Source organism: Galeopterus variegatus, unplaced genomic scaffold (genome assembly GCF_000696425.1).
Source record: "Galeopterus variegatus unplaced genomic scaffold, G_variegatus-3.0.2 Scaffold3, whole genome shotgun sequence".
NCBI lineage: Eukaryota > Metazoa > Chordata > Mammalia > Dermoptera > Cynocephalidae > Galeopterus > Galeopterus variegatus.
The window spans coordinates 1557319-1576901 of record NW_007726114.1 but is presented as its reverse complement, the minus strand read 5'-3'; the positions used below and the strand labels follow the sequence as shown (position 1 = coordinate 1576901).

Sequence of the window (19583 nt, the reverse complement as noted above, 5' to 3'; positions counted from 1 at the left end):
TTTTAAAAAAAAAAAAAAAAAAAAAAAAAAAAAAAAAAAAAAAAAAAAAAAAAAAAAAAGAATATCGTGTCACATACTACAACATGGATGTACCTCGAGGACATTATTCTAAGCCAGTCACAAAAGAACAAATACTTCATGATTCCAGTCATATGAAGTATCTGACCCTGTGGCTCACTCGGGAGAGTGTGGCGCTCCCGTTGCAGCTTCGGATCCTGTATGGGGATGACCAGTGCGCTCACTGGCTGAGCGCGGTGCGAGCGACACCGGGCCAGGGGTTGCAATCCCCTTATGGTGCGGGCGACACCGCGCCAGGGGTTGCGATCCCCTTACCGGTCACAAAAAATAAATAAATAAATAAATAAAGTACCCAAAATCAAAGAAACAGTAAGTAGAAAGGTGGTTGCCAAAGGCTAGGGTAAGGGGAAAGGGAATTAGCATAGAGTTTATGCATAGAGTTTTTGAAAGATGGAGAAGTTCTAGAGAACTGTTGGACAACAATGTGAATGAATATACCTAACACTACTGAACTGTACATTTAAAAGCTGTTAAGACGGTAAATGTAATGTTATGTGTTTATCACCACAATAAAAAAATTAATCTATCATTAAAAAGAAAAAAGAACCATCAGTGGCTGCTTAAATTAGTGAGCAAAAATATATGATGAGAAACAGGATATCTGCACAGTCTCAAAGTATCTCCTTATAAGATAACTAATTACAAAGAGAAAAATACTAACTTTAAAGTGAAAAAAACTGACAGACGCAACTTAAACCAAGTGATCAAAGTTAACATCACCAGGAATAAGATATACTGGCATCACGTATCCCCTGATTTGATGCACTGAGAAGGGAACAACATCACTTTTGCTAGAAATGCATAATCTCAATGTAATTATGAGAAAATACTAGACAAACCCAAACTGTGGGACATTCTACAAAAAACTGACTAGTACTCTTCAAAAGTGTCAAAATCTTGAGACAAAAAAGAAAGATAAAAAATGTAAGATTGTGGAAGACTAAGAGTATATGACAACTAAATGCAATATGGGATCCTGCATTTGTACCCCAGACCAAAAAAAACGACATCAGTGAAAAATACTGGTAAAACAGAAATGATGCATATAGATTAGTTAATAGTATTATATCAATGTTAATTTCTTGGTTTTGATAATTGCACTTATGGTTATACAAGATGCTAACATTAGGGGAAGTTACATGGGGGCTATATGGGAACTCTACTATTTTTACAATTTTCATGTAAGCCTAAAATTATTTCAAAACAAAAAAATTTTTTTTTTTATAATTTTATGTATTTATTTATTTTTTTGGTGGCTGGCCAGTATGGGGATCTGAACCCTTGACCTTGGTGTTACAACACCATGTTCTAACCAACTAACCTAGCCAGCCAGCCCCCCTAAAATGTTTTTTAAATTAGACAGAACTTCGGGCCGGCCCGGTGGTGCACTGGATAGTGCGCCGCTTGGGAAGCGCGGCGGCGCTCCCGCCCGAGGGTTCGGATCCCACGTACGGACCGGTTCCCGCTCACTGGTTGAACGAGGCGCGGGAGTGACGCCGAGGGTTGCGATCCCGTTGCCGGTCCCCGGTCCGGTACGGGGGCAACACTGAGGGTTGCGATCCGTTGCCGGACACGGAAAAAGACAAAAGACAAAAAAATAAATAAAATTTAAAAAATTAGACAGAACTTCAAGAGGTTATTTAAGAAAGACATAGATGAGAATACAACGTCCCTAGCTCTTTGTTTGTTTGTTTGTTTGTTTTGTCCCTAGCTCTTTGAAAATGATAATAGGATTATAGCATTGGACATTATCTTAGAGATCATCTGATACTATCACTCATCCAATAAAGGATTCCTTTATGTCAAGCCCTTGACATGCAATCATCCAACCACTGGCTGAATATTCCCAGTAAGAGCAAATTTACTATGTGAAAATGCAATCCACACATTCCATTACACCAAAATTCTAATTAACACAAAATTCTTCCTCGTTCTGAGCTACCTCCCTGTCAGACATGTATCAGAAGGTACCATTCTGAAGCAGAAGTTTACGAGGGACCTCAAAGACGGGAAGATATGCCAGTAGTCAATATGACAAAACATCCTGTTTATTTACATTGAATAAAATCTCTGGTCAGGGCCGGCTCGGTGGCGCACTGCTGCAGTGTGCCGCTTGGGAAGCGTGGCGGCGCTCCCGCCGAGGGTTCGGATCCCACATACAGACCGGCCGCTCACTGGCTGAGCGAGGTGCGGGAGCGACACCAAGGGTTGCGATCCGTTGCCGGTCACGAAAAAAGACAAAAAGGAAAAAAAAAAAAAAAAATCTCTGGTCAGCATGAGATACACCACCCTGAGTTATTTACATGGATGCTTTGCTATAATGCTGTCCCAGAGCCTGGTACATATCAGAAGCTCAAGAAATGTTTATTGATCCAAAGAATGGAACACAAGTCAGAGATTCATTCAATGATTTCCTTATCCCCACCATCTATGAACACACAAATAACAAATGATTTAGAACTATATGATAAAGTTCATCAAAAATTTTCAAAAATTATACAAAAAGTTATACAAAGTTATACAAAAAATTATATTTCAAAGTTATACAAAAAGTAATAAAACATAGCCCAATTATGAAAAGAAATACCTGCGTGACTACCCAAAATGGAAACCTCTTAGGCACAGGCATACTCTTTATTCATTCAACATACATTTAGTGCCTACTCTATGCCAGGCTTAATGAAAAGCTTAGGAAATACAGGGACAAACAAGACATTCTTAAAAGAGCAGAGCTTAGGGCCGGCCTGGCGGCGCACTCGGTAGAGTGCGGCGCTTGGGAGCATGGCAGCGCTCCCGCCGAGGGTTCAGATCCCATATAGAGACCGGTCCGCTCACTGGTTGAGCTCAGTGCGGGCGCGACACCGAGAGTTGCGATCCCGTTGCCAGTCGCGGTACGGGCGCGACACCAAGGGTTGCGATCCCATTACCGGTCACGAAAAAAGACAAAAAGGAAAAAAAATAAAAAATAAAAAAAAATAAAAAGTTCATGGAAAGATTCGTATTATCTTCGAATTCTATTTTTCATGAACTTTTTGAAGTACCCTCATACATTGCTTGTGGCAATACAAATTAAAACAACTTTTGGAGGGGCAAACTGCTCATACCCTTTGACACAGGGTACACCTTCCTTGGAATTTATCTTTAATAAATAATTTAAAATAAAAAAATATGTTGAGGGGCTGGCCTGGTGGCGCACTGCTACAGTGCGCCGCTTGGGAGTGCGGTGGCGCTCCCGCCGAGGGTTCAGATCCCACGTACAGACCGGGTCCCGCTCACTGGCTGAGCAAGGTGCGGGAGCAACACCGAGGGTTGCGATCCCGTTGCCGGTCCCGGTCCGGTACGGGCGCGACACTGAGGGTTGTGATCCGTTGCCGGACACGAAAAAAGACAAAAAGGGGAAAAAAAAAAATATGTTGAGAAAATGGTAAAAAAAAAAAGCCTTAAAAAGCAAAAAATAAAAAATTTAATATCAAACAAAGGCTAAGTAAACAGAATATCATGCAGCCATTAAAAAGTTAACTACGAAAATCTACCTAAACAACATGAATAATGTCTGCTCTAAAAAGTGAAAAGGTACCAGAATATAAAATACTGTGAATATTTGTTAAGATATTTGAAAAAATTGGTACATACACATACATAAGGGCTGGAAAAGAACCAGCAGAGATGAAAATATTGATGTTTTCAGGTCTGAAGTCATGGGTGATTTTTATTTCTTTGATTACTAAATTATCTGTGTGATTAACAAAATTCAGGAGGAAAAAAACCCCTCACAAAGGGTCCAAGGTAAACTACATTATAATGACTCATGTGGTCAACAGTAAACCAAGGCCTCAAATAATTGTTTCTTGGATTTATGTTCATAAAAAGGAAAAAGAAAAGAAACATTTCCCACCCCAAATAAAAGTGACTATGAAAAAAAATACTGAAAAAAGTTAACTCTGAAATGAATATCTGGAAAAATTCCCCAACAGTAAAAATCATCAGACTGTAGCATGGTATCCTAGGCTAAGTTCCATTGCTGGGGTATTTAGAAGCAACGCCCTAGACACCATACTGTAGGAATCAGTTCTGAGCTGGCACCACAGAGACCCAGAGTGGTCTCATTAGGTTTTTTCCATCACACAATTTGGTTGTCTAATCTATAAATACATGACATTTGCACATAAACACTAAGGTTTTCATACAAGCAAAGGAACAACAAACCTTACCTGGGAAGTGCCAGACAGAGTCCTGCCCCACTGTCCTTGGGTAGGAGACACAGGTCCCAATCGGCTGCATACTGGAACCCACTGGGAAATGCTAGTCTGCTTCTTCTAGAGAAAGAAAAAAATAGTCAGGAAATTATATCACACTCTGTATGTAGAAGGCCAAGAGTGTACCTGTGACATTGTAATATAATAAGAAATATATATCTGGTCTTCCTCTCTGGATCCTGGCACAGAGCTCTTAAAACCCTTAGTATTTCTGAGAGATAGGGGTGTTCTGTTACTCATAATAAGGCCCTTTCAACCATACCTGAGTTTATGCTAATAAGGTGACTACTAGAAGATGGAGGGCTTGTGCCAGTGGAACCAACCCTATGAGTACGGTTGGAACTATCACATCCATCCCCTGACCTCTACTAACCCCACCACCTCCATGAGGAGAAAGGGGCTAAATATTTAATTAATCACCCAACGGTTAATGATTTCATCAATCATGCCATAATGAAACCTTCATAAAAACCCTAAATGACAGAGTTGAGAAAGCTTCTCATAAACAAGACTGTCCCCCACTTCAGATGCCAACAGCAAGTAGTGTGTTCTCAGGCTACTCACACTTCTGTTCAACTTGGCTAAAAACTGGGGTTCCCACAACTGCCTCCTCAGTTCAGTAATTTGCTAGAATGGCTCACAGAACTCAGCAAGGCACTTTACTTATGCTTACCAGTTTATTATAAAGGATACAACTCAGGAACAGACAAATGGAAGACATGCATAGGACAAGGTATGGGGGTGGGAGGTGCATGGAGCTCCCATGCCCTCTCCAGGCAAGCCATCCTCCAAACACTTGATGTGTTCACCAACCTGGAAACTCTCCAAACCCCGTCTTAGGATTTTTATGGAGGCTTCATTGCGTAGGTAGATTGATAAATCATTGGCCATCGGTGATTAACTCGATCTAAAGTCCCTCTCCCCTCCTCAAGGTCAGAGTGTAGTGGGAGAAGCTGACAAGTTCCAACCTTCTATTCACAGGGTTGTTCCTCTGGCAACCAGCCCCCATCCTCCAAGAGTCATCTCATTAGCATAAACTTAGTATGGTTGAAAGGGGCTTATTGTGATAACAAAAGACACTCCTCTCAACCCTACAACTTCCAAAGGATTTTGGGAGATCTGTGCCAGGAAACAGGGATAAAGACCAAAATATATTGCTTATATCACAATATCCCATCTGGATTGGTGAATGCATCCACATGTCAGGAGGTTGGTACACCCCAGTTCCACAGGGACAGAAGTTACTACACTCTAGAGCCTTCCAAACCTCACCCTGGGTGACTCTCATCTGGCTGTTCATTTGAAGCCTTTATAATAACCTTTGTAATAATAGTAGTAATAAATAAAGTGTTTCCCTAAGTTCTGTGAGCCATTCTAGCAAATTATTAAACCAGAGAAGGGGGTCACGGGAATCCCAATTTGTAACTGAGTTACACAGAAGTGTGGCTAACTGGGGACCCACTAATTTGTGACCAGTGTCTGAAGTTGGGGGCAATCTTGTTGGACTGAGCCATTAACGTGTGGAGTCTGCACTAACTCTTGGTAGTTAGTGTCATAATTGAATTAAATTGTAGGACACCTAGCTGATGTCCATAAAAAACTGGAGAATTTGCTTGGTGTGGAAAACCCATGCATTTGGTGTTAGAAGTCTCATGAGTATAGAGGAAAAGTTTTCTTTTAGTATCTAAGTTTTAGAAATTCTACCAGAATGGGGCACATGGAAGGAGAACTTCCAAAATGGGACCAGGACCAAGCCTCCCCACACTCATCTCTCCAATGATAAGATGTACTCCTGCCTATGCCTGGCTCCATGGATTAAAAGAAATCTGGTAATAGCTGACTCAAGCAGGGGGTATGGGCTCCCTCTGGGGAGAGAGACAAAATAAGCAGACTTCTGGCATTTTACAATTAAATTACCATTCAAATTATAGTTTGCAACGCCTTTTCATAAACACTGACTTATTTGATCTTCACAGAATCCCTTTATAGTAAGCAGTACTGCGACTATCAACATTCCCCAAAGGATGAAGAAATGGACAGTTCCTTTTACGGTGGGAAAACACACGTGGGAAACTTGATTTCCAAGACAAAAGAGAAATTAAATGGCTGTTGGAGCTATGCCTGAGATTCAGTTTTTCCCTCTGGCATTAGCTGACCTCAGAAAGGTCTTTGGTGAAAGTGAGAGGCCAGGCTGGAGAAAGGGAGAGAGCACTGTCTTGCTAAATGAGAAACCTGCTTTGTTTTATGAACCTGAAATACATTCCATGGTATAAATGACATCCATGAACACAGTGCTGGAAATCTCTATTCTAGAAACCAGCTCTGGAGGATCCAAGGTTTTCCTCTGCTTGAACTGTAGACCTTATAGGGCCATAGTAGGACTGGATACAAAAATTGTTTGAAAATACTTTGCCAAGCATAATGTATAGTACTAGCAGTCAAAGATCTGAATTTTAGTTTAAACTCAGCTACTCTAATATGGTCTTTACAAGTAATTTAATCTCTGTGACACAGTTTCCTCATAGCAATTATTAGTAATACTTATGAGCACTTATTATGTGCCAGGCACTTTTCCGGGTACTTTATATATATGAACTCACTTAAACCTCAAATTTACCACCCAATGACCTAGGCATACATTTACACAGATAAGGAAACTTAGCTATGAATAGGACAAGCAAATTCCCAATGTCACGTAGCTAATAAACAGCAGAGTTAGGATCTGAACACACGCAGCTCAACTTCAGAATCCATGCTTATTTATAGGGTGAAAGGGTAAAGTGAATATCTCCAAGATGCCTTCTATCTCTAACACTACATGACCTAGTCTTGAACCAACTAAAACATAGCATATTGTGAAAAGAGCTATGTATTTGGAGTCAGAAATGATTGGACTCTTGGCTCCGCTGTTCATAAGCTACATATTAGATAATAATCCCTGTGAGCCGTGGTTGCCTCTTCTATAAAACATAAAAATCCCTACTTCTCCAGATTTAAAAAAAAATTAACAAACGTACCTTGCAGTATGTCTAGCTCGATATTAAGTTGAATCTGAAACTTCATTTCCTCATGAGTAGGCAGGAAGGGGCAAGGGTAGGGTGTGGAAAGACTTTAGAATTTTAAACCTACAGATGCTCACTAAAGTGTCTCACAGTTCCTAATAGGCCATTCATAACACCTTATATTTCAAATGAAAAGTAGAGCTGAAAATATTTTATTTCAGCTGAGGTTTAATCTGTTGTAATGGTTTTTCAAATTAGAGACAGTTACCGGTGTTTTGTTTTACTGACAGATTTACCAGAATCATTCAATGTCAGATGTTCCTTTCCTAAAAATGTAAATAGGGGATAAGATGAAACTTCTATAAATTCAGGGCCAAAAGGAGAAAAAAGGGAAAAAAAGAGAAAAAAGCAAGAGGAAATTACAAGTAGAGACAATGCAAACTTTTAGAAGATTTTCTGAAGCATTTCATCATGTTATTTCCAATGTCAACAAAATTTTTCTCTGTAATTTTGGCTGTAACTGGTCTTAGGCCAATACTTTAAATCAGTTCTTATTAGAAGGAACAATCAACTCTTTCCTTCTCCAAACCTCCAACAACAATTCCTGTCCAAATCCTTAACTGAAACTGCTGAGGTGCAGCAAAGGTGTTTGAATCTCGAGCCAGCCATTAAACAGCGGTGTGACCCTGAACTAGTTACTCAACAACCAGGGCCTCCATCTTCTCTTATGAAGAATGGGAATAAAGAAAGCTACCTCACAGGAGTGTTCAAGGAACATTTGCAGAAGCACTTTGATAACAGAAAAATATACACAAAGACATCATTCTTATGAACAACTGTCACTGAATTATGTATGTTCCTCTTTCCCCAGCAAACTGTCACAGAAGCAAGAACCATTTTCTTAAAATATTGTTTTGAACCTGGCATTCATTCACTTTCTCAAAAGCTTGCAGGGGCTCCAAGGGCCTCTTTAGTCAAACTTGCACACCTGATCTTTACTGGTATTTACCAACTGGACCCATCTAGACTCATTGTAATACTTTCATACCCTGCTTTGTACTCTCCATTCAACAGTTCCAAAAACCTGACTCAGATTCTCAGGTTTGGGAACCACTGCTCTGCTCCACACAAGCTAATACCCTTGTATTCATTTCCCCTGGATTCTCTTCTTCCCTCCTACCCAAACTACAAGCTTATTTCCTTCAAAAAAAACCTCTCTAGACTCCAACTTCTGGTTCTACTGACTCTACCCCATCTATCTCTTCTACCTCTCCCGATACTTAATTTATAAATATAAATCTGTAGAAGTACTTATCTTTATCTTACAGGCACTAATATATCAGGACCTTCAAAAAAAACCTCTCTAGACTCCAACTTCTGGTTCTACTGACTCTACCCCATCTATCTTTTCTACCTCTCCCAATACTTAATTTATAAATATAAATCTGTAGAAGTACTTATCTTTATCTTACAGGCACTAATATATCAGGATTGTAACAATTAGCACACCTGAACTTCTCCTAAATTTCAGAAAAGCATTTATAGCCACTCCCAATGGTAAAAAATTATTGCTTTAATTTAGCATACAGTTACTAAGTTTTATTGTCTTTGCCTCACCAACACTTTAAAACCAAAATTTTAAAGATGGGCTTTTATGTTTTTGTCTTGGGCTCATTGTTAATTGCAGGTGATTTTACATCAGTATTTCAAAATATTCTGACATTCTAGCTCTTTTATTGACTACACTTTAATCAGTCCACTGACAGGCCTGTTTCTGCATGTGGTTTTTAGGATACATAGTATTTTCCATGGCTCACTCATGAGCTAGAAAAGGCTTTACAGATGCAGTCGATTCTTGATTCTCATTATTCACCATAGTTACGTTCTATAAAGTCAATGCAAATACTAAGTTAGCAAATAATGAACCACTGCTCTTAGGGAAAATACAGGGTTAGGTCCCTGCAAGCATCTTTTCATCAACTAATCAATACATAGCCTTGATTTGTATATGTTTCTGTTTAAAGAAACCCTATTTAATATATACTGTTGATTCATTATCACTGAACTCACAGACAACAGCACTATAACTCACTGTACTCCTGAACAAAATTTATCCAACACACATATTTTCCCCATAAGGCACATCACAACCTTCTTATACTTAGCAACACGAGACAGCACTTCAGCACTACATTTGGGGGCCATTTTACACAAGGAAATCACCAAGAAAAGAACAAAAATGCAAAAAATATGGCACTAAATAGCCCTTGAAAAGGATACTTGCTTATGAGAGCTGAAACAAGAAGCCAGAGTTGTCCCCTTATTTGACCTCGGCTGGGAATGTGCACATTAGCAGCATTTCTCACCCTTCTGCATATATCCACAAATGATTGTGAAAGTGTCTGAGTATTGAGTTTAGGGTTTCAAATAAATTTTAGCAACCACGTAAATTTGTGAAATACAGAATCCGTGAATAATGATGATAGACTAGAGTGAAAAAATCTACTCTGTTAATTCCCCAGTGGTGCCTATATTCTGAATACCATGGATACTAACTCAATTCCATAGTTCAAAGAACAGATGTTACTGTAACAAACTCTCCTGCAAGTTACAATGTGGCATGGTACAAAAGAATACTCCCACAGACAGGAGAAGAGAATGTTCAACCATTCCTTTAAAAATTACTCAATATGGGCCCACCCCGTGGCGCACTCGGGAGAGTGTGGCACTGGGAGCGCAGTGACGCTCCCGCCACGGGTTCAGATCCTATATAGGAATGGCCCGTGCGCTCACTGGCTGAGCGTGGTGCGGGCGACACCACAACAAGGGTTGCGATCCCCTTACTGGTCATGAAAAAGACAAAAAAAAAAAAATTACTCAATACACTGCCTGCTCCCACTTTGGTAAGAGTGTCCAATCTGAGCCTTCAAAAGATTGATTACATACAGAAAGGATTTGAGCAAATCAGTAAATATATTAAGTGTAGAGGGTCAGGTCTCTATCAGAGAAAGGAGTTAATTACGGCAAGGCAGAAGGGAAGAATAAACCCTGTGGTACTGGATTGGATTTAGAGTAACTGATGTAGGGTTTGTTATATACAGATAAAGAAATAGATATATCTATATTTATGTATATGTATACACACACACACAAATATCCTACCCATGTCCTGATATAGCCTGGAAGCAATGACATCCCAGAAGCAATGAGCACATGTAGCACCCAGATTTGGTTTCTAAATAGCAATATCCATTAAAAGGAACTAGTCTCCTCTGGAGAAAAGTTGACTCTGAAATGGGACTGGTGTTCCTCAAAGCCTTATTCACAAAGAATTGGCATTATCTGATCTGTCTGACAGTTCCTTAGAAGACTCTATTTGCAAGAATGTTTTAGAACTAACCCAGTGTGAAAAACCTTTTCCCCAAGAGCACTGGTTCAAAACAAATAGGGGTAATTATTTAACTTCATGACTTCCTGAGGTAATGGATAACTGGGGAAAACAACATGCTAACCAAAAACCTTAAAAGAAAAATCTGGTGGGCCGGCCCGGTGGCACACTGCTACAGTGCGCTGCTTAGGAGCGCGGTGGCGCTCCCGCCGAGGGTTCGGATCCCACATACAGACCAGTTCCCGCTCACTGGCTGAGCGAGGGGCAGGCGCGACGCCGAGGGTTGCGATCCCGTTGCCGGTCCCGGTCTGGTACGGGCGCGACACTGAGGGTTGCGATCCGTTGCCGGACACGAAAAAAGACAAAAAAAAAAAGAAAAGAAAAATCTGGGGAATGAGATGTCCATTGGGGGCTTTAAAAAGCTCCAACATATGGCTGGAAGGGTAACTCAGTTGGTTAGAGCTTTGTAACACAAGGTCAAGGATTTGGATCCCCATACCTGCCAGCTGCCCCCCTCCCCCAAATACTCCAACATATTCCTGGGAATCTAGGAGGCTATGCACATACACAGGTCCGTGCACATACCCAAAGCTGTCCGCGTGCTCAGGAAAGACCTGAGAATGCCTCTCACCTCTGACTGACCTTGAGGCTCTACACAAGCAGGAAGTGAAGGTGAAGGCAGAACTGCCAAATGCCTGGCAGAGTGTTGAAGGTGCACCCCAATATGCATATAGAGCCCCTCAGCAAAAACTGAGAGACTTGGGCCGGCCCGGTGGCACACTGCTACAGTGCGCTGCTTGGGAGCACGGCGGCGCTCCTGCCAAGGGTTCGGATCCCACATACAGACCAGTTCCCGCTCACTGGCTGAGCGAGGTGTGGGTGCAACACTGAGGGTTGCGATCCCGTTGCCGGTCCCGGTCCGGTACGGGTGCGACACTGAGGGTTGCGATCCGTTGCTGGACACGAAAAAAGACAAAAAGGAAAAAAAAAAAAAAAAAAAACTGAGAGACTTATTATTAGTTCCAGGCATTTAAGAAAATTTCTGCTCAGTCATATCTGACCACTAAACTAAGCAGAGACTTCTGTGGCCACACACAACAAAGAATACAGATGTTACAGAATTAATTCAGAAAAGTCACTAAACAAAAATATAACCACTTACTCTGGAAAGAGAAAGAACCTGATTTCTATAATTGCCACATTATATCATTTGAAATGTCTGGTTTTCAACAAAAAAATTATAAAACACACAAAGAACCAAAAAGTATGGCCCATTCATGGGGGCGGGGGGAAGCAATCAACAGAAACTGCCTCTAAGAAAGTCCAGGCATTAGATTAACTAGACAAAGACACTGAACTGCTATTTTAAATATGTTCAAAGATCTAAAGGAAAAGGAAACTATGTCTAAAGAACTATAGGAAAGTATGAGAATGTTGTCTTATCAAATAGAAAATATCAATAAAGAGAAAAATTATTTTAAAAGAGCCAAAAGAAATTCTGGAGTTGAAAAGTAGAGTAACTAAAATGACACATTCACTAGAGGGGCTCAACTGCAGATTTGAGCAGACAGAAGAATCAGGTCAATTGAAATTATCTGATTTCAGGAATGGGAAAAAAAGGGAATAAATAAAATTTAACAGCCTCCGAGATCTGTGGGACACCATCAAACATACCAAAATATGTATAAGGGAAGTCTCAGAAGGAGAGGAAATAAAGTAACAGAAAAAATACTTAAAGAAATAATGGCAGAAAACAACCCAAACTTAATTAAAAACTTTAATTTAGAAATCCAAGAAGCTCAACTAAATCAAAGTAGGATAAACGCAAAGAGGACCACAAACAGACACATTATAATCAAGCTGTTGAAAGACAAAGACAGAATCTTGAAAGCAGCAAGAGAAGCAACTCATCATATACAAGGATTCTCAAAAACATTAATAGCTGATTTCTTATCAGAAATTGTAGCAGCCAGAAAGCAGTGGAATGAAATATTCAAAATGCTGAAAGACAAAGACTGTCAAACAAGAATTCTATATGCAAAAAAACTATCATTCAAAAGAAGAAAAAAAGGGCCGGCCCGGTGGCGCACTCGGTAGTGCGGCGCTTGGGAGTGCGGCGGCGCTCCCGCCAAGGGTTCGGATCCCATGTAGAGACTGGTTCGCTCACTGGTTGAGCGCGGTGCAGGCGCAACACCGAGGGTTGCGATCCTGTTGCCGGTCGCTGTATGGGCACGACACTGAGGGTTGCGATCCCATTGCCGGTCACGAAAAAAGACAAAAAGGAAAAAAAAAATGAATACTTCCCAGACAAACAAAAACTGAAAGAATCTCTCAATAGCAAACCTGCCCTACAAGTCTGCTAAACACTTAAAGGGAGACCTTTAGGCTCAAATGAAAGGACACCACACAGTAACCCAATTCACATGAAGAGATAAAGTGCACTGGTAAAGGTAACTACATACACAGATAAAAAATACAGTATAAATGTATTTTTTGTTTGTAATTTTTTTTTAACTTTTCTTTTTAATTTAAAAGACAACTACAAAAAGCAATAATTATAAATCTATATTGACAGGCACACAATGTATAAAGATGTAATCTGAATGACAATAACAGCACAAAGTGGGGGGAAGGAGCAAACATATATAGAAACAAAGTTTTTATTGAAATCAAGTTGGTATTAATCCAAACTAGACTATTATAAATTAAGATGTTAATTGTAATCCCCAGACAATCACTAACAAAATAGCTCCAAAAATAGAGTAAAACATTATATCATGTATAAAATTTATCTCAATATAGATCAAAGACCTAAAATTATAAAAACTTCATGACAATGGATTTGACAATGATTTCTTGGATATGACACCAAAAGAGCAGGCAACAAAAGAAAAAATTGATAAGCTGGACTTCATCAAAATTAAAAACTTTCAGGCCGGCCCCGTGGCTCACTCGGGAGAGTAAGGCGCTGGGAGCGCTGGTCTAAATGACTCTTAGAAAGCCTTCTAACTATCGGGCTGGCCCGTGGCTCACTCAGGAGAGTGTGGTGCTGATAACACCAAGCCAAGGGTTGCGATCCCCTTACCGGTCAATAAATAAATAAATAAATAAATAAATAGTTCCCCTTTTAACAAAAACAAAAAAAAAAAATTAAAACTTTTATGCATTAACAGAGTGAAAAGGCAACCCATGGAATGGGAGAAAATATTTGCAAATCACATATCTGATAAAGGATTAATATCCAAAATATATAAAGAACTACTACAACTTAATCACCAAATAAAAATAAATTAAAAAATAGTCAAAGAACTTGGACATTTCTCCAAAGAAAGTACACAAATGGCCAGTAAGAACATAAAAAAAAGCTCAGTATCACTAGACATTAGATAAATGCAAATCAAAACTACAATAACACTTCACACCCATTAGAATGGCTACTATCAAAAAATGGAAACTAACAAGTGTTGGAGAGAATGTGCAGAAATTGGAACTTTTGTGTATTGCTGATGGGAATGTATAATGGTACAGCTACCACGGAAAATGGTAGGGCGATTCCTTACAAAATTAAACACAGAATTACCATATGATCCAGCAATTCCACTTCTGAATATATACCCAAAAGAAGTGAAAGCAAGGACTGGAACAGATATTTGTTCACCCATGTTCACAGTAGCACTATTTGCAATAGCCAAAAGGTGGAAGCAACTCAAGTTCCATTCATGGATGAATGGGTAAACAAAATGTGGTAAACACATACAATGGAATATTATTCAGCCTTAAAAAGGAAAGAAATTCTGACACATTGTGAGACTGTGGAGTGCAGCTTACTCCATCTTGAAGCCCTAACCACTTGTTATGTCCTTTGTGCAAACTCTGCCCACAAAAGTTATACAGTAACTAGGGGTAAGGTAGAATAGGTAGAAACAGCTTGCTGACTGCAAAGAAGGAACTTAATGATTAAGTACTTGTACAGAAACAGAGAGTCCAGCTACCTGCATCACAAGACCACCAAAGATAGTAATCATTGTCTTAAGACATTTGGAGTTAGTGATGTTAGCTTGTTTCTTATTTAGTAATTGCCTCTTTGCTTTTTCCACTGCTTTGTGTGAACTGCCTGTGCAAACCCGAACTCAACCAAGAAGTTGCATGAAGAAACCTTGCATATGCCTCTGGGTCATCGCCCACCCAATCCATCACCCTATATGTAAGTTACCCCAATAAAATTCTTTGCTTTACTGCATGGAATTGCCTACTTTATTTTTCAGTCTCAAGATACCTTCTCAGTTTGGTGGGCATTTTTGCCGTCAACTCACCTTCAGACATACATGCTAAAATGAACTTTGAGAACATTATGCTAAACACAAGTTAAACATAAAAGGTCAAATACTGTATGATTCCACTTCTATGAGGCACCTGGAGTAGTCAAACTCATAGAAACACATAGTAGAATGATGGCTGCCAAGAGCTGGGGAGTTATTCTTAATAGGTATGGAGCTTCAGCTTTACAAGATGAAGAGTTCTGTGGATGAGAGTGATGACAGTAGCATAACAATGTGAATGTACTTAATGCCACAGAACTGTTCACTTAAAAATGGTTAAGAAGGTAAATTTTACGTTAAATGTACTTTACCACAAGTAAATTTTTTTTAAAAAGTACAGGGTGGCTTTCTGCAATTTCAACTATTCCCAAAGAAAAGCAAAAATAATCATCAATGCCCAGGACAGATCATAAAACCATAAGCACGTCCAGTTCTACTGCCCAAATGTCCAGTTTCTCTGCTGGAGCTACTCAACAATAGCAGTGTTTTAGTTTCCTCCTCCTTCCCAAACTCATCATTAGTTCCCCATCACTGGAGAAGGGAAAAAATTGGCTGACAAGACAGTAAGAGGAAAAGGTAAGGCAACACTAACAAGAACGTTTAAGAATACTACCTCTCGGTGGTTCAATTTTCTTATCTGTAAAATAGGGAAAATAATACGTCCTCCTTTCCAAAGGGCTGTTGTAAAGATTAGGTAAATTTATATATATAAAGTATTTAAAAGTGCTTAGCACATAGTAAATGCCCTACAAATGTTTGCTATCAGTATTATTGCCCAGGAAATTTCGGCAACATTTGGCCTCAACTACAACCTCAGCTCCCTCTCTTTCTCTTCTAAGCACTAACTGTTCAACAACTAAAAAAAAAAAATCTCCAACTGGATATTCTCAGTGAAGGACACTGCTAGCAACCTGGTCATCCAAGCCAGACTTGAGACTCACTGTTAGACTCCTCCCTCTCCTCACCCTCCACATCTTACCTCTCACCAAGCTCTGTAGACTGTTTCCTCAATAACTCTTGAAACAATCCTTCCTCTTTAACCAACCTTCCTTTATATTATGGGCCTTCATCACTTCTCCTAAGATTACTTATGTAGCTTCTGACTGGTCTTGGGGACTCTAACCTCAGTACCCTTTGATTGATCCATCTACAATTGCTGTAGGAATCTAATAAAACAAAAATCTAGGCAGAAGTATACAAGTAGCATTCACTATGTTGTAGGGTTTTCTTTTTCTTTTTCTCCTTTTTTAAAATTTTTATACTTTTAGGGCCGGCCCGTGGCTCACTCGGGAGAGTGCGGTGCTGATAACACCAAGGCCCCGGGTTCAGATCCTATATAGGGATGGCCGGTTCGCTCACTGGCTGAGCGTGGTGCTGACAACACCAAGCCAAGGGTTAAGATCCCCTTAACAGTCATCTTTTTAAAAATAAATAAATAAATAAATAAAATTTTTATACTTTTAAAATAAATCTTTAAAATTTCAATTAAAAAACAAAAGAAGAAACAAGTCTTCCCCTGATCAGTGGTGGTTGGGGTAAGGGGAGAGCAACAGGAGAAAATAATTGCACAAGAGCACAGAGAAACTTTTTGGAGTGATAGATATGTTCATTATTTTCATTGTAGTAATGGCTTCTCAGGTGCATACCTGTGTCAAAACTTAACAAACAGTACAATTAAATAAGCACAATTTACTGTATGTCGATTATTCCTCAACTCAAGAAAAAAACTTAAGAAAAAAAACGTAAATGGATCAAAAAAAACCTTTAAAAATAAATTTTCCCTTGCTTAAAATACTTCAATGGCTCTCTCCTGGCTTCAGGATAAACATCAAACTCCTAACCACGACACACAGGCCTTGTCTCCTCTAGGGCATTTCTCCACAAGTGCTCCTGAATCCAGCCAAATAGATTTACATACAGTTCCTTGATCATCTAGCATTATTAGCATAAACTAATTCTCCTCTATGCCCTTTACCCCCTTCTCTACCTAATGCCCTCTCACTTAGTTCAAGCATCTCTCCCTTGTCTTCAAGTATCTCTCTACTCTGCTCCCATAGCAACTGGCACAGACTTCTATCACAGCATCCCAAGTACTGAATTAGTAGTTTTCTATCTCTCCTATTAGAATATAAACTTGAAAGTAAGGTTTTTATTTTTCATGCTCAGCGCTTTGCACAGTTCCTGGAATGTAGTAAACACTCAAAATAGTTGCTGAATTAAAAAGAAAAAATCATTTAAATATAACTTATGTCAACTGATTCTCTGATCAACCCTAGCAACCTTACCAATTAAGAAAAACAGAGGCTCAGAGAAGTTAGATGACTTGCTCAAGGTCACACCCATAGTAAGTAGTGGAGCCAAACTTTCAACCAAGGCTCTTCAGACCCCTGGACAGGTGCATGTTCCCGTATTTATGAACTCCTCACAGTGCCTAGCCCAAATGCCTCTTCAGAGTAGGTGAAAAATAAAGACCCGCTACTTTCATGTTTACTGCCACTTTCAACTAGTCCTAAGAGAGTTTATGTTGCTTTATCACACGTTACGTTATAATATATGATAAGACTTCAGGGAGTCACAGTATAAAGTGAAAGTGACTTTCCTTATATAAACTTCAACTATAAAAAATAAACTGGCATTGTACCAAAAAAGATAAACAGAAAAGGATAAATAGGAAAAAAAGATCCAACTAATAGAGTGTAGATGGAGAGGTGGTTTACATGGATTCTACCACCTAGGAAGAAACGAACCTGCAACAGTCCACATGCTCAGGGGCAAGAATATTTAAGACAGCTGGGGCAGCCACTAACTGCCAAGACACATCAAGGTGTTTGTTTCAGGTCTCTAGCCCACAAAACTTTTCATCTTTTCCCCCAAATATTCATCTTAAAATCTAAGTTAGAATATCCTAGTTGCCGGGCCAGCCCGTGGCTCACTCGGGAGAGTGCGGTGCTGATAACACCAAGGCCCCGGGTTCGGATCCCATATAGGGATGGCCGGTTCGCTCACTGGCTGAGCGCGGTGCTGACAACACCAAGTCAAGGGTTAAGATCCCCTTACCGGTCATCTTTAAAAAAAAAAAAAAGAATATCCTAGTTGCCATTTCCCCAGCAGTCCTCAGATCTGAATCAATTTCTGCCCTGGCATCAATAATTATTTCACCAAGTGAACTTTTCTGTAGGTTACAGGATCTATTCTTAAAACAAATATTTATTGAGCAGCAATTGAGGGTACTGCACTTTGCTAGGCTGGCAAGGAGTACAAAAAGCAAAACTGCAGTCCTCCTAAGCCATATATAAAAAGATTAAAAACACGAGTGCAAAGTAACAACTCAAAAGACAGCAGAGGCAGGAAAAGAGTGTCTGCTATGGAAAACAATGTCCTTGACCCAGTTTTTGAAAGACTTGCTAAAATTATAAACTCTCCCATCCCTCCATGATTAGAAACTATGCTCTGTATCCTCCTAACCTTTTTTCTGCTGCCACTGTTTTTCTCCTTTAATTCCTAGAGGTCAGAGTATGCTAAAAGGATAGGTATTGAATCTCAGGAGGTGCAGCAGTTTCCCATATGGGTGCTAAAGAGTCCAGTAGTCCTTCCTTACCTCATTCGTTCATTCATTCAACAAGTATTTACTGAACATCTATAATGTGCCAGAAACTATGCTAGGCAAAGTGAAAACGACAGATATGGCCCCGGTTCTAGTGCAGCTTTCAGTCTAATAATCTATATTACACTGAACTGTACAGTTAATAATTGACTTATGATCTCTGAAACAAACCCAGAGAACCTCAGAATTCGTAGGGACTGCAAAAGATAAATATCTTCATTTTTCACACAGGGAAAGTGAGGACCAAAAGTGATTTGCCCAAGGTCACACTGTCCAGACTGGAACTAAAACCAGAGTCTCCCGAAACTCCAATCCAGTGCCCCCACGTACTTCTCTCCCTGAGGGGAAGAGGTTACAGGTGGTGACGGAGAAAAATCAAACTCCATCAAATAAAGGTCAGATGTCACTCTCCCGCTCCTGGAAAGACGGGGAAGCCAAGGCCAAAACGAAGGTTGGGAGGGGGGAAGCTGCCTCAGTTTCTCGCACGGGCTCCGCTCGCGCACTTCCTTTCACTTCCTCCCACTCCGCCCTCGCCCACTCCAACCCCGGGACCGGCGGGCAACCACAGAAAATTACTCCCTCACTCACAAGGACTCGCACCACCAACGCCATGTTCCCCAACAACCATTTCCGGGTTAAAGGTGGGCTTCCGGAGTCCCCGCAGCCACCACCCATTCACTACGCCGTCCTTATGCCAGCGGGAGTCAGGCAAACGGTGGCGCAGGCGCACACAAGCTGCTGTGCGCACGCGCGCGCGCGCGCTGTTCCCGCCCTGCGCGAGACTCGGGTGCCCGGTCGCGCCCGTCCTACCTTTGTCGCCTGTCTACCCCACATGTCACAGTGGCTCAAGTCCTCTCGCCCACGCTCTCCTCCTTGACTCTGGCCTCTGGACTCTTTTTTTTTTTTTTTTTTTTTTTTTTTTTTTTTTTTTTTTTT

At 40.2% G+C, this 19583-nt stretch overlaps 1 protein-coding gene across 1 annotated transcript in view; it reads right to left on the bottom strand.

Annotated features, from left to right (window-relative positions):
• The window catches only part of LOC103589233 (ubiquinol-cytochrome-c reductase complex assembly factor 1), a 108540-nt gene extending 89263 nt beyond the window's left edge, over positions 1–19277 (bottom strand). The window contains exons 1-2 of the mRNA XM_008571189.1: positions 19236–19277; positions 4290–4394 (exon numbers count right to left, since the gene is read on the bottom strand). Of these exons, the coding sequence (XP_008569411.1) occupies positions 4290–4394; positions 19236–19259 (129 nt within the window). The 5' untranslated portion in view covers positions 19260–19277. The remainder of the gene's footprint in view (positions 1–4289; positions 4395–19235) is intronic.
• Between the last annotated feature and the right edge of the window lie 306 nt (positions 19278–19583).